Consider the following 12,526-nt stretch of genomic DNA (forward strand, 5'->3'; position numbering starts at 1 on the left):
AAAAAAAAAAAAAAAAAAAAAAGCATTGGCCAGACTAGTCTTGGAGTTTTCCCTACAGTGTTTGCTTTCTTTGTGTTTTTGCTTTTTAATTTCTTCATCTTTTAAAAACTTTTATGTTTTATTTTTAGAGACACCGTTTCTCTGTGTAGCTCTGGCTATCCTGGAACTCAGAGATCTGCCTGCCTCTGCCTCCCACGTGCTCCCGTTAAAGGCGTGCACCACCATGGCCAGCTCCTATGGTGCTTCTTTCTCATAGCTTTATAGTTTCGAGTCTTCAATTATTTTTGAGTCAATGCACTATATATTATATCAAAAAGAAGGCCACAATTCTGTTTTCTTTTGTAAACAGATATACATCGGTTCTAATAGGTTCCAATACTATTTATTGTTCTTTTTCTACTTTGTGTTCTTGGCAATTTTATTAAAAACTAATCCTGCCATAAATACCTACTTTCATTTCTTGACTCCACTTTGCATCCTTAGTCAGTGTGTCTGCCTTGATGTCAGTACCAGCTCCCTTCCACTGCCATGCCTTCGAGGTATATTTTGGAGATAGGTAGTACAGCCCTACTGCTTTGTACTTTGTCCTTGGGGGGGCTTTGCCCACCTTTGTGAGGCCATATCTATTTTAACAATTGCTTTTTAACTTTGTGAAAAGTGTCATTTGCATTTTCACAGGGCATGAATAGAGTCTAGATCACCTTGAGAGACAGACATTTTATTAATTTTAATTCTTCTGACCCATGAACATAGGGTGTGTTTCTCCTCTGCATGTGTTTCGATCCATTAATGTCCCATAGATTTAGAGTGCAGCTCATTCAACTCCTTGGTTAAATTTATTCCTAATTACTTCTTACCTAGTTCTTCTAAAGGGAATTATTGTCATTTTTTTCTTAATTTGTTATTAAGTAATGATTTTAAAATAGCGCTCTTTCTGGTAGGGTGGTACATGCTCTAATTCCAGGTCTGGAGGTGAGGGTGGGAGGAGCCGAATCCAAAGCTACAGTCCTACTCAGAAGGGGGAAGAAAGTAATGTCTGGGAAGTAGAGGGAGAGAAGGACCTGGGAGGGAGACAGGAGGAGGCGGGGAAGTTCAGATAAGGGAGGGGATGGGGGAGAAGTACAGAGGGTCAGGAATGTGAACATAGGTGTATAACGGTGGGGTAGCCACTAGAAAGTCCTAGATGCCAGGGACCCAGGAGGGTCCCAGGACCCAGTAGGGAGGACACGAGCCAAAGTCCATCTCAACTATTGAGCAAATTTCAGGCCAGCCTAGCCTATATAAGGCCCTATCTCAAAATGCCTAAAACAGAAAAGGAAAAATAATCTCTTTCATTCTCGAATCCTGATCTCAGGGGCACTTCAGAATTTCAAATGTTATCAAGTTCACAGGCGGAAGAGTAACAGCTCTGAGGAAATATCTGTGTAAGTCAAATATAAATAATGGTAATTACACACACGGGCTGTGCCCCTGTTACAGATCTAAACAGAGTAGCCCAGAGACAGTAGGTACCTATTTCAGAGTCAAATTATTGGATTATTGGTCTACATGGCTATTTACGTCAAGCAAACCTCTGTGTTGGTATCCTCATCTATAAACATGGGTAAACAGCGAATCCTTACCTCATGAGTTGTTGAGAGCACTGAGGGGCCATGTGTTTGGCACATATGTGTAATCCCAGCACTCAGGAAGCAGCAGCAAAGGGATTTCAAGATTAAGACCAGCTGGGTTATATGTAGAATAATTTAGTGTAGGTAAAATGTATATAGTAGTGCTTTGGCATATAACGAATGTCATGGAAATTGTCTGCGTCGTCATTTCTGCTGTTAAATGCATGTTCAGCTGCTAATCTCATAATGACCTATACTTACTTAATTTACTACCAAGGAGACTTATGTTCACCTTCTTAACTTTTAAGTTGTGGCTGCTTGTGTGGAATTTGTGTTAGTCAGCTCTCTGCCACTATACCAAGTACTTGAAGTAAACCGATTTATAATGAGAAAAGGTTAATTTTTAGTCACAGTTCGGGGACTTTAGTCCTTTATGGGTGAGCTCCAGTGCTTTGGCTCTGTGGGGGGACAGCACTTTGTGGCAGGAGTATATGTGCAACAAAACTTCTAATCTTCCATCTGGACATAGAAGGGTTGCATCTCCTTTGAGGGAATATTCCCCAATGACTTAAAGACTGTCCCTTAGTTCATACACTCTCACCACCTTTGGTGGTGCCATCCTAGCAACCAAGCCCTTCACAACCAAGTCCCTGCCCACCAAGTCCCTATCAATCAAGCCTCTCACACATGCATGCAAACCACAGCAGGATCCTACCTGAGATTTTAGTTCATACTTGCTTAGTGTGGAAACTGCTGTTTATTAGCAATGTCCTTTGAGAGTTTTCTGTGACTATCAGAAACAGCTCTATAATTCACAGCAGCTTACATATAACACATGGAACCATGGGGCTAATGGTCCATGGAGAACACAGACAAAATATTAACAGGATTATCCAAAGCAGTAGCCTCTAATGAAGTGAAACAAAACAAAACCCCACTTATCACAAATTTGAAAAGAAACCGGTTCATCAGGTTCAGGTAAAGCGTTAAAAAAAATGTATCCATTCATTTATTTAGTTTTAAGAACTACCCTTGGGGCTGGAGAGATGGCTCAGTGGTTAAGAACACTGACTGCTCTTTCAGAGTTCCTGAGTTCAATTCCCAGCAACCACATGGTGGCTCACAACCATCTGTAATGGGATGTGATGCCCTCTTCTGGTGTGTCTGAAGACACCTACAGTGTACTCATATACATTAAATAAACAAACAAACAAATAAATAAATAAATCTTTAAAAAAAGAACTACCCTTAAAAAATGCCACCAAGTATTCTAATTGTATAGAACCATATAAAGGCACAAAAATTATTTGATAAAGAATGTGCAACATCAATCACTTCTCAGCCTGTTAGCTAAAATCAAGTGTAAGAAGATCAAGTGTAGAATGTCAATATCCATCCACTTAAAAATTAAGGCTATATTCACAAATAAGTATGTAAAATCATAAGTGATTATCATGTTAGTTATATCTTTTGTGATTATCACGCCCCTGTATGAGTATAATAATCTTATCCACATGCTATGGGTGGGAAAACAAGGGATGAAGGTAGAGAGGTTCCACAGCTGGGTATGTTTTTCTGCAGAGCTGACTTGCTATAGTCAGCAGTGGTGCTGTCTGGCAGCACCCAGCAGCATGTAAGGTATCTAATCAGGTGACCACTTGGGTGACATCTAATTTGCCCTAAGCAGCATCATTCCAATGGACTTAAATTCCTTGTTACAGCAAAGGAAATTCTGAGAGGAAGAAGAGTCATGCAAATGTAGTTTCATGAAAACATTGAGAGAAGAAGACTGCGTGAGACAGGGAAGGCCTGGGAACGTGGTAGCAGCCAAACCTTTGGGGTGATACGAGCAGATGTTACAAGCAGATGCTACGAGCCAATGTTACAAGCTGCCTCTTAGGATGATCTGTGGTGCTGTAAGGCAGCAATGCCATCTCCTTCGGCAGCTGCAGCAGCAATTTCAATTATTTTGGCTATTTTAATCAGTAAGGGGATTACATGCCTTGAATTCTCCCACAGTGGACTGCACCATAGTTCAGACATCTTACTTTTGTTCAGATTTTATTTAATCATTTTACACTCAAGTATTAAATCATTAAAAAAAAAAATCTAAAAACCAAATAACTAAAACTAAAAAACCAAACACTGCAATGTTTTGTTTTGTTTTGTTTTGTTTTCATTTTTCTTTTATTTGCTTATAAAATACTTTACATTATGGACTGTTCCAGCTAAAAAAATAAGCAAATTACAGCTGAGCATTGTACAAAAGTCTGTCTTACATTCAAGCAATTTAAAGATTCTCATGCTTTCCTGTATCAAACCCCCCACTGTTGGTAGGAGACTGTGAGATGCAGGAAAAAGCTCACATCTGCCCAGCCTATGTCAGAGAGGTGCTCCATCTTGTGGGTACATGAGGCACTTCAGAGGAAGTTGGGACAATGAGGATAAGTCATGTGCCCAACTTCCTTATTTCCTACACTGGTTAAATTAAATCTACAAGGAAATATGGCTTTGCTGCCAATAAGAGACATAGATTAAATTAACGGATTCAAAAGTCAATGGAATAATAAGTCTGGCAACACTATCATAATACCAGATAAAATAAAGTTTAGTCCAAGAAGCATCGCTAGACATTTTAAAATGTACTTCAGCATTGTCAGATTAAGTATATCAGGCTTCTACTTTTGTTCAAACTTATAATTTGCATTTATTTATTATTGATGTGAGTGTATGTGTGTATGCAGTGGTCAGAGAACAAGTTTGTAAAGTCAGTTTTCTCCTCCCACCTCAGGCTGCCAGACTTGCACAGCAACTGTGCTCACCCACTGAACCATCTTGCCAGCCCATACTTTTTTATTTATATTCATGAACTGGGGGAGTTCAAAGAATTAAGAGGTTCAACTGAACTACACTTAAATAATTAGACACAGTTACAAGTAAGGGACTTTGGGGGACTCAACAAATTATCCACAATAAGAGGTAGACAAGAAGTTGGAAATGATATTAATGATTAGAACAAATGAACATATCTCTCCTAACTGACATAACACTTACTAAGGACTGAGTCTATGTAATTATGAGTGGTCTGTAAGACTTGACTGAAGGGTCATAAAGCAAGCTGCAGTTAACTCAGCACAACTCTACTCACTCAGAACATATTCTCTAGCTGCAGTTGGAGTAGGTCTGCCATTGAAAGGAAAAGAAAAAAGTCCAAAGCAAGCAACAGCTTTAAGAAGAAGAAGAAATTCTCACCATCTCTATTCATCTCCAAAAGCCAACTCACATTTGATTCTGCAGCTGCATCAGCTGTACTGGATGCTGGGAATATAAATATACCTGAACAACAGGTTCACATCAGTTTCCGAAAGACATGAATCAAGAGGATCTTAAATACTTTTAGGGGCCCATACAAGTGTTTCCATTTATCTTAAGATTAAAAGAAAAAGTATAACCTTGATGGTGATAGAAAATGACTCTCTCTCTCTCTCTCTCTCTCTCTCTCTCTCTCTCTCTCTCTCTCTCTCTCTGTGTGTGTGTGTGTGTGTGTGTNCTCTCTCTCTCTCTCTCTCTCTCTCTCTCTCTCTCTCTCTCTGTGTGTGTGTGTGTGTGTGTGTGTGTGTGTGTGTGTGTGTGTGTAAACTAGTATAGTACTTTTAGGAACTCATAAAGTCAGAAGTAACAAGAGCTCAGAAAAGTCATAACTGGCTCTAATTCCATCCAAGGGTTTTGTTGCTACAGCAAACAGGTGGACTGCAGAAACTGAGCCCAGATAATGGTTCCTGCCACCGCCAATCTTTGTAGCTGCTCAGGAGCTTAAGTATTCTTTACAATAGGACAGTGACTGTGGTACTGTCCTAATAGGGTATACTGTCCACCCCTCCCATGACTCAGCTCAAAATTCCAATCTGAGACCTCACAGTGTTCCTGAGCAGAGGCTGATAAGTTAAAAGAAAGGCTCTATACTCCTCCCACACGGAACATGTGAAGGCAAAGCAGATAGAGTGTAGACCAAAGAAAATAAAAGAGTGAAGACTCTCCCGCTCATGAGAGGAAAGACCTTCTAAAATAGAACCTCTAGTGCTGGGCTAACCCAGGCCTGAACCAAACTCTCTTGACTCTAAGTACAAACTCGCCCTCCCTGGCTGGTGGACTTGACCTCCCCTTGGTCTATGACGAACTGGGGTTTCCTTGTTTACTTGTTCGTTTCTCTCTAAGATTGCTATGAACATCCAGGATTGGCCAGTCACAGTTGCTTATAAACCTTCAATGAGCCTTCTCATTTCCCCATCCAGGGTCTGGCAGCTCTACTCCGGGTTGGTGGCTCAGGGTCTGTGTGATGAGACCAAGTGAACACATTCCTTCAGTCAATCAGTCTCCACCCAGTTCCTATGAGAAGCCCATCTCATTTTCTGAATGTCTTCAGCTGTAATTAGAAGTCTCAAACACTGCCGAGTTTTACTCTAAGCATGCTCCCATTTCTGTAATATCATAGATTCTTTACTGCTAAGGTCTACCTTTCTGATGCTGTAGAACAATGAGAATGGTGTTACCATTTTAATGAACGTAAGCAATGGGAATGGGTATCCCCTATCCCTCCCCGGGCCTCACTGGATTGGGTGGCTTTGCCTGAAGCATTTGGACCACTTTTCATCTGTGTTCTCTTTCCTTTCTGTACAGATATTATGGATTTATTAAGGCAGTCACAGCTTTAATTGGAATGTTTGGGGGCCTAATTTCTTCAACTCTTGCTGGGTTGATCCTTAATCAGGTAAGTAGCATGCAGATATGTATACTTAATTTTTTTCACTACTGATTGTATGAAGAAAGTCCCTCCCTCCCTCTCTCCTTCCTTCTTCCCTCCCACCACCACACAAAAGGGAGGACATGCCAAGAACAGATGAGTTTCTTGATCATTTGATGACAACTTCGGTGGAATCAGATGGTCCTCTGACACACTATTCTTTCTCTTTGTCCGTTAGTTGTTAGTGTTGGGAACCCTTTGGTTATTTTAAAGAAAGTGGGTCTCTAGTTTTAACAGGGAACGTGTAGCAGCTGAAACAGGATTTTCGCAGAGTCAAGGGTAGTGGAACCAACAAGCTTTGCCAGAAAAGAGACTAAAATCAGGACGACGCAGAGCTCAAGGTTGAGGGACACTGTCATGTCTACCAAGACAGGTTTGAATCTGCAATTGTTACAGAATTGCTTAAACTCTTCAAGATGGACACAATAGGAATATTCTGCCAATTTAAAGTTGCTTATAATACGTGCTTCTGGCTGGTAAGATGGCTCAGTGGGGACAATGCTTATCAGACAACCTTGTTCGAACCCCAGAATCCACATAAAGGGGGAAAGAGAGACTGGACGCCACAAACATTTACTCTGACCTCGATATTCATGTTGTGGCACATGCATGTCCACACACACACACACACACACACACACACAATAAATCTTAAAATACATGCCTCATCTTGAAAACAAAACAAAACAAAACAAACAAAACAAAACAAAACAAGAGAACATTTTAGAGATTCAGAAAAATTGATTCCAGAGAGGTGAGTGACCATAGGGCCACTGGCTGCCATGGATGAATGGACAAATAATTATCCCAAAACGGCAGAGCCAGGATGGGCATGCTGGCTTAAATGTGTAGTGAGAAAGGATAGCCCCTCATTCTGCATCCACAATACCGCAGGTCATGCTCCCTGCCACCACAGAAGCTGTGAGCAGTGGCAGGAATTGCATCTTTAAGTAGCCCTTTACTCACAGTGAGGGGTTTAGTCATCTGAGAAGGCAGAGGGTCAATACCCTTGGAAAAACCGCCACCAGCTGCTTTTACAAGGAGGCAGTCAATCATTCTGGAGGTCAGACTTCCCTGCTGGTCAGGTGATCAGCAACGTTGCTGAGCCTTGTGATGTCTGGACCTTTCTGGGTATTGTGCCTTGCACTTGCCCCTTATTCTCTAGGAGCCCGAGACCAGACACTTGTTTAAACACTGAGTCTGAACAGTGTCTGCCTATGTCAGCCATGTGCTCCTCCCTTCCCTGGGCTGGAGCGTTAACTCAGAGCAGCCAGCTGCTAGCACTGTGTGCATTCTAAGTTATTGATAGTGTGCACCTGCAGATCCCTTTCTACAACATGGAGGACAAAAGTACCATTTACAGTGTAGACTCCAAATGGCTCCTCCTCTACCCCAGCCCCCAGCCCCATCAACTACACTAGCTCATAAACTGGTTTGTTTGAGGGAAAACTCCCAAGTGGAGAAGTTGTGTTGGGAATTCCTTTGGTTGTTCCCACACACACAGTATGGGCCAGGGTGAGGTGGTGAGCACACATCGTGGCCACATTGCTCAGAGAGGAGCCCCCAAAAGCCTGCTTCTCACACTTATGATGTCAGAGAGGCAGAAGACACCGACAGAACTACAGAAATTCTTTGGTAGGAGCCATGGCCTCACTAGAGAAGGGAAATTTAAGGTAACCGAGGGAAAGATCTCTTGCTGTGCATAGAGCCAGTCACACCCGTTCTTCCTGCAAGTCCGTTCAATTTCTGATTATTGTCAGCTGAGCAAGCTTTTCTGCTAACTCCTTAAATGTGTGAGGAAATCAAATTTCTGAAGTTGTCTCTGCCCAGGAAGGAATCCTGCCTTTGCCTAAGTGTGAGGGAAGAGAAAAATTGAACAAAATGTCCCCTGTGCACGTGAAACAATGAGCCAACAAGAGTTTGACATCCACACTCAAATCCCCTTCCTCCCCAAATCTTTTTTTTTAATTGTTTTTTTTTTATGTATATGGGTGAGTCTGTGTACAATGTATATGCCTGGTGACCACAGAATCTGAAACAGAAGGTAATATCTTCTGGAACTGGTGTTACAATCCATTGTTAGACACCAAGTGGGTGCTAGAAATAGCGAACCTCAGTCCTTTGGAAAAGCATCTAGTGCTCTTACCCTCTAACCCATCTTTCCAGCCCCATCAAACCCTGTTTCTTCTAAATGTCGCATGCCGAGAATTGTTTTACAAGACCTGAGTTTTCTGGTTGGAGCAAACTCAGTTTTTCTAGAGAAACATCCTGAACTTGTGCTTCATGGGGTTTCAGGACACATGGCACAAAACTGGGGAAAAAAAATCACAAAACACTTGAAGAAATGTGAAACAAACAACGCACACACACAGACTGAGAGCATCAAAGATATTGGAAATGATGCAGGCGGTTAAAGACATGAAAGGAGAAACAAAGGATGTCAGAAGCATGACAGGTGTCAAAGAGTCTTATCTACCCCTGGTGGGCAACAATATAACAAATGAAAAATAGAAATATCAGATGTAATGTAAACAAAAGGAATCTCTAAGGCCTCTGCTTCTAACAGTGGAAGAGCGAGCAGTTCAGGTTAATTTTATTAATGTAAACAGTTGTTAAGGCTGGAAACTGGAAGGGGAGTTTTCCTTGAAGCTTGAACAAGCTGAAGATGCAGAAGTAATAGTAGGCCATGTCTGCAAGAAGCAGAAACTCAAGGAATTGTGCCAAAATGGCTGCCTTTTCCCCCTCTATTGGGAAAAGGACTTCTGAATTGGGGGGTGCTCTCTGGAAGATGAAGGATGGAGACCCCAATAGACCAAACATTTTAACTGGACATTTTCCAAGGGCTGCATCTGAAGAAAAGGGTGACCAGAAATAGTAGCCAGTCCTTGAAATCTGCCTTTGGTCATTTGGGTGGCAGAAAAAAAGCAACCCAAATCTGAGGTGCGTCAGGAGTGCTGAGACCTCCCAGTGAGCCCAAGGAAGCAAACCAAAATGCATCCACGTGGAGGTGCTCTGGTTTCTGATGCAGTATAAATATGCAAATGGCATAAATCAGTGGTCTGTGTGGATTGCTTTCTAAATCTCTGCATAAATAACACAAAACAATTTTAGTATATTATTTATAGCCTTAAAATAAAAATTATATATTTAAGAATATATTTAATTAATTATTTATATATCTATGGAGAAAACCAGGGGATAGATGTTACAGAAAAATTTAAAAATTTAATAGATGGCAAGATACACCGTTTTCTTATATTAAAAGGCTAGAAATTGTAAAATGCCTTCTAATTTTGTTATAAAATCTGCTGGTTCAATATAATCAAAACTTTAAATTATTTTCTGTGGATAACTATAATGTTTTTATAGAATTGTCATGTGTGTGTTCACAAAGGGCTAAGAATAACTGGGGAGTTTGGGGTTTTTATTTGTTTTGGTTTTTGGTTTTTGTTTGAGACAGGACCTCACCGTTTTGGCCTGGCTGACCTGGAACTCACTATGTATCCTATACTGGCCTCTTACTTTCACCTTTCTGCCTTTCTCTGCCACATCAATGTTGATATCTCAGGAATGTGCCACCACATCCAACACCAAAAATTCCTTGAAGAAGAAAACCTGGAGTGCTTTTCCTTAATTGTATCAGAACACTGTCGTGATCAATATGAAATAATATGAGAGGCATTGTAGGAACAAAGGTTGTACATAGGTTGTTTAAAAATAATAGTTATAGAGCATAGAAATTATTTAAATCTGCCAAATGGATTTGAAAGCACACTTTCTCTCTACATACCTGTCTATATGTGCTTATCTGGTACAACATACTGTTGTCTATGTAAGATGTCTCGAAAGAGAGGGAAAGTTTAAAATAATAAATTATGAGAAAAAAAGATACATGAATTATAAGAAACAGGTACATTGCCAGATAGTGGTGGCACATGCCTTTAATCTCAGTGCTTGGTAGACAGAGGCAGGCAAGCTGATATCTAAGTTTGAGGCCAGCCTGATCTACAGAGCAAGTTCCAGGACAGCCAGAGATACACAGAGAAACTCTGTCTCAAAAACAAAACAATGTCAGAGAGAAAGAAAGAGAAAAGTGGGGTTGGGGGGAAGAAAGATATATTAATAGTTTGTAAAAACAGAATTGTGTATATAGAGAGACAAAATTACTGTGTAGAGTGAAATGGTGAATTTCTTGGTTATTTACACATTTTTGAATGCTTGAGTGGCCTGTGTTGACTACATATTATTTTAATGCTTATTTTAAGTGTTATAAGACAGAAAATCAAGATCAGTCCCTCATACTTACTTTGTATCTTAATCCCTCAGGATCCGGAATATGCTTGGCATAAAATCTTCTTCTTGATGGCAGGCATTAACGTGATATGCCTGGCTTTCTATCTTGTATTTGCTAAAGGAGAAATTCAGGACTGGGCTAAAGAAATAAAAACCACACGACTGTGAAGGTGAGACATTGTCAGATTAAAGACAGTGTTGAAACTGAACATGTGGTGGGGGAGGGGGCAGGGGTTGGGGCCAGAATAGAGCAGCTGAAGATGAGCTGCTAAGACAGAGCAATCAGAGCCTCGGGCTTAGGGAGGGGAGCATGCTAAATCTAAAACAGTAATGCTGATATCACCGCCCAGTTGTAGCCTGCGCTGGAATTCTGGGGAGACATCAGAATTGCTATATAAATTTAAGAAACTGAGCTTGAAAAATGAACAGTGAAGAGAGATGCAAGAGAGATGAGGAATACTCTTTAGGAACATGGGAGAAGGGTTAAGAAGTGTGGGGTGTTGAAGTGAAGGAAATTATATCTCTGCAAAGTGCTCTCTAGGACTTAAATTACATGGGATCAAAATTTCACCACTGGGACAGGCAAGAGCTATCCTAAAAATGATCCAGGCCAAAACAGCTTTCGAGGGAATGATGAAGAGAAGAGGAGAGGTCAGCTAAGGTGAGAGAGTCAGGCACTTCGCTTTTCATTTAAACTACGAATGGTGAGTAGCCAGGAGAAGAAATGACTCGTGGATTAGAATTGTTTTTAAGCCCCACTGAATCAAGAGGCTGTTGTGGTAACTGCCATTATCTATCAGTGTCTCACAAAAGGAGAGACAAAAAGACTGAGCCAGCTTTTTATCTTTCTATGCATGGGAGATGCGAATGGACGTGTGTCTGGGATCCTGTGCACGCAGATGTCTGTGTGTATGGAAGCCAAAGACAACCTCACATGTCATTCTTATTTGCCCACCTCTTTTGAATCCAGATCTCTTATTGGCCTCCAGCACAATAGAGTCTACTGGCTGGCCAATCAGGCCCACTGATCTTCCTATGTTTGCTTCGGCAATGTTTTAAGTTCCTAGCGTGTGTCCCAATAGTGTGCACTTTTACATTGATTTAGGGAATCAAAGTCAGGTCCTTTCAATCGCAAACCTTTGAGCCAAATATTTGTTTTCTGTAGTTTTCTGTTGTTTGCTTTATCAGTAGAAAAAGGAAGGAAGGAAGGAAGGAAGGAAGGAAGGAAGGAAGGAAGGAAGGAAGGAAGGAAGGAAGGGAGAGAATGTGATGTAAGGAAATAGAAAAAGTCAGAATAGACAATTACTCTTGGAAAGAAATATGGAATCAAAGAGGTTTTGTTGCTGTCTTGGATGCTTGCTTGGAGGGGAGATGCAATTGCTGATAAGCCAATGGTATGTACAAGCCACTGTTCGTCAGTCCGTTCTGCTGTCGATATTAATGCACTTTTATATCTACTTTGGTTAGAGTGTGTTTCCCAAGACTTCCTGTGTAAGAACTTGATCCAGTGTGTGGTGGTGGGAGGACCTCAAGCTCACTGGAGTCCAGACAGACTAGCCTGGAATATGAGATCCTTGTGCCTTAGCCTCTTAGACACTGACATTACAAATGTACATCACTGTGCCTGATTTTTAAATTCCATTTTAAATGGAATTATTTTCTCAGTTTAATGTTGGTATTAAATGCAATAGGAGTACAGTGAACTTGTGTACATTTCCTGCCCTACAGCTTCATTAAGCTTCAGTTTTGGTGGACACTGTCAAACTTCTGGTTGAATAATTTTGCTATCCATGAATATAAATAATTTTTCTTCAGTTTTCAA

General features: G+C 40.9%; 1 protein-coding gene across 5 annotated transcripts in view; it reads left to right on the forward strand.

The window, feature by feature from the left end:
* The window catches only part of Slc17a1 (solute carrier family 17 member 1), a 30,324-nt gene that overhangs the window by 16,329 nt on the left and 1,469 nt on the right, over positions 1 to 12,526 (forward strand). For all 5 annotated transcript variants that reach the window (XM_029547446.1, XM_021215812.2, XM_021215813.2 and 2 more), the window contains exons 11-12: positions 6,288 to 6,378; positions 10,738 to 10,874. In XM_029547446.1, the coding sequence (XP_029403306.1) occupies positions 6,288 to 6,378; positions 10,738 to 10,872 (226 nt within the window). In that variant the 3' untranslated portion in view covers positions 10,873 to 10,874. The remainder of the gene's footprint in view (positions 1 to 6,287; positions 6,379 to 10,737; positions 10,875 to 12,526) is intronic.

Source organism: Mus pahari, chromosome 16 (genome assembly GCF_900095145.1).
Source record: "Mus pahari chromosome 16, PAHARI_EIJ_v1.1, whole genome shotgun sequence".
Classification (NCBI taxonomy): domain Eukaryota; kingdom Metazoa; phylum Chordata; class Mammalia; order Rodentia; family Muridae; genus Mus; species Mus pahari.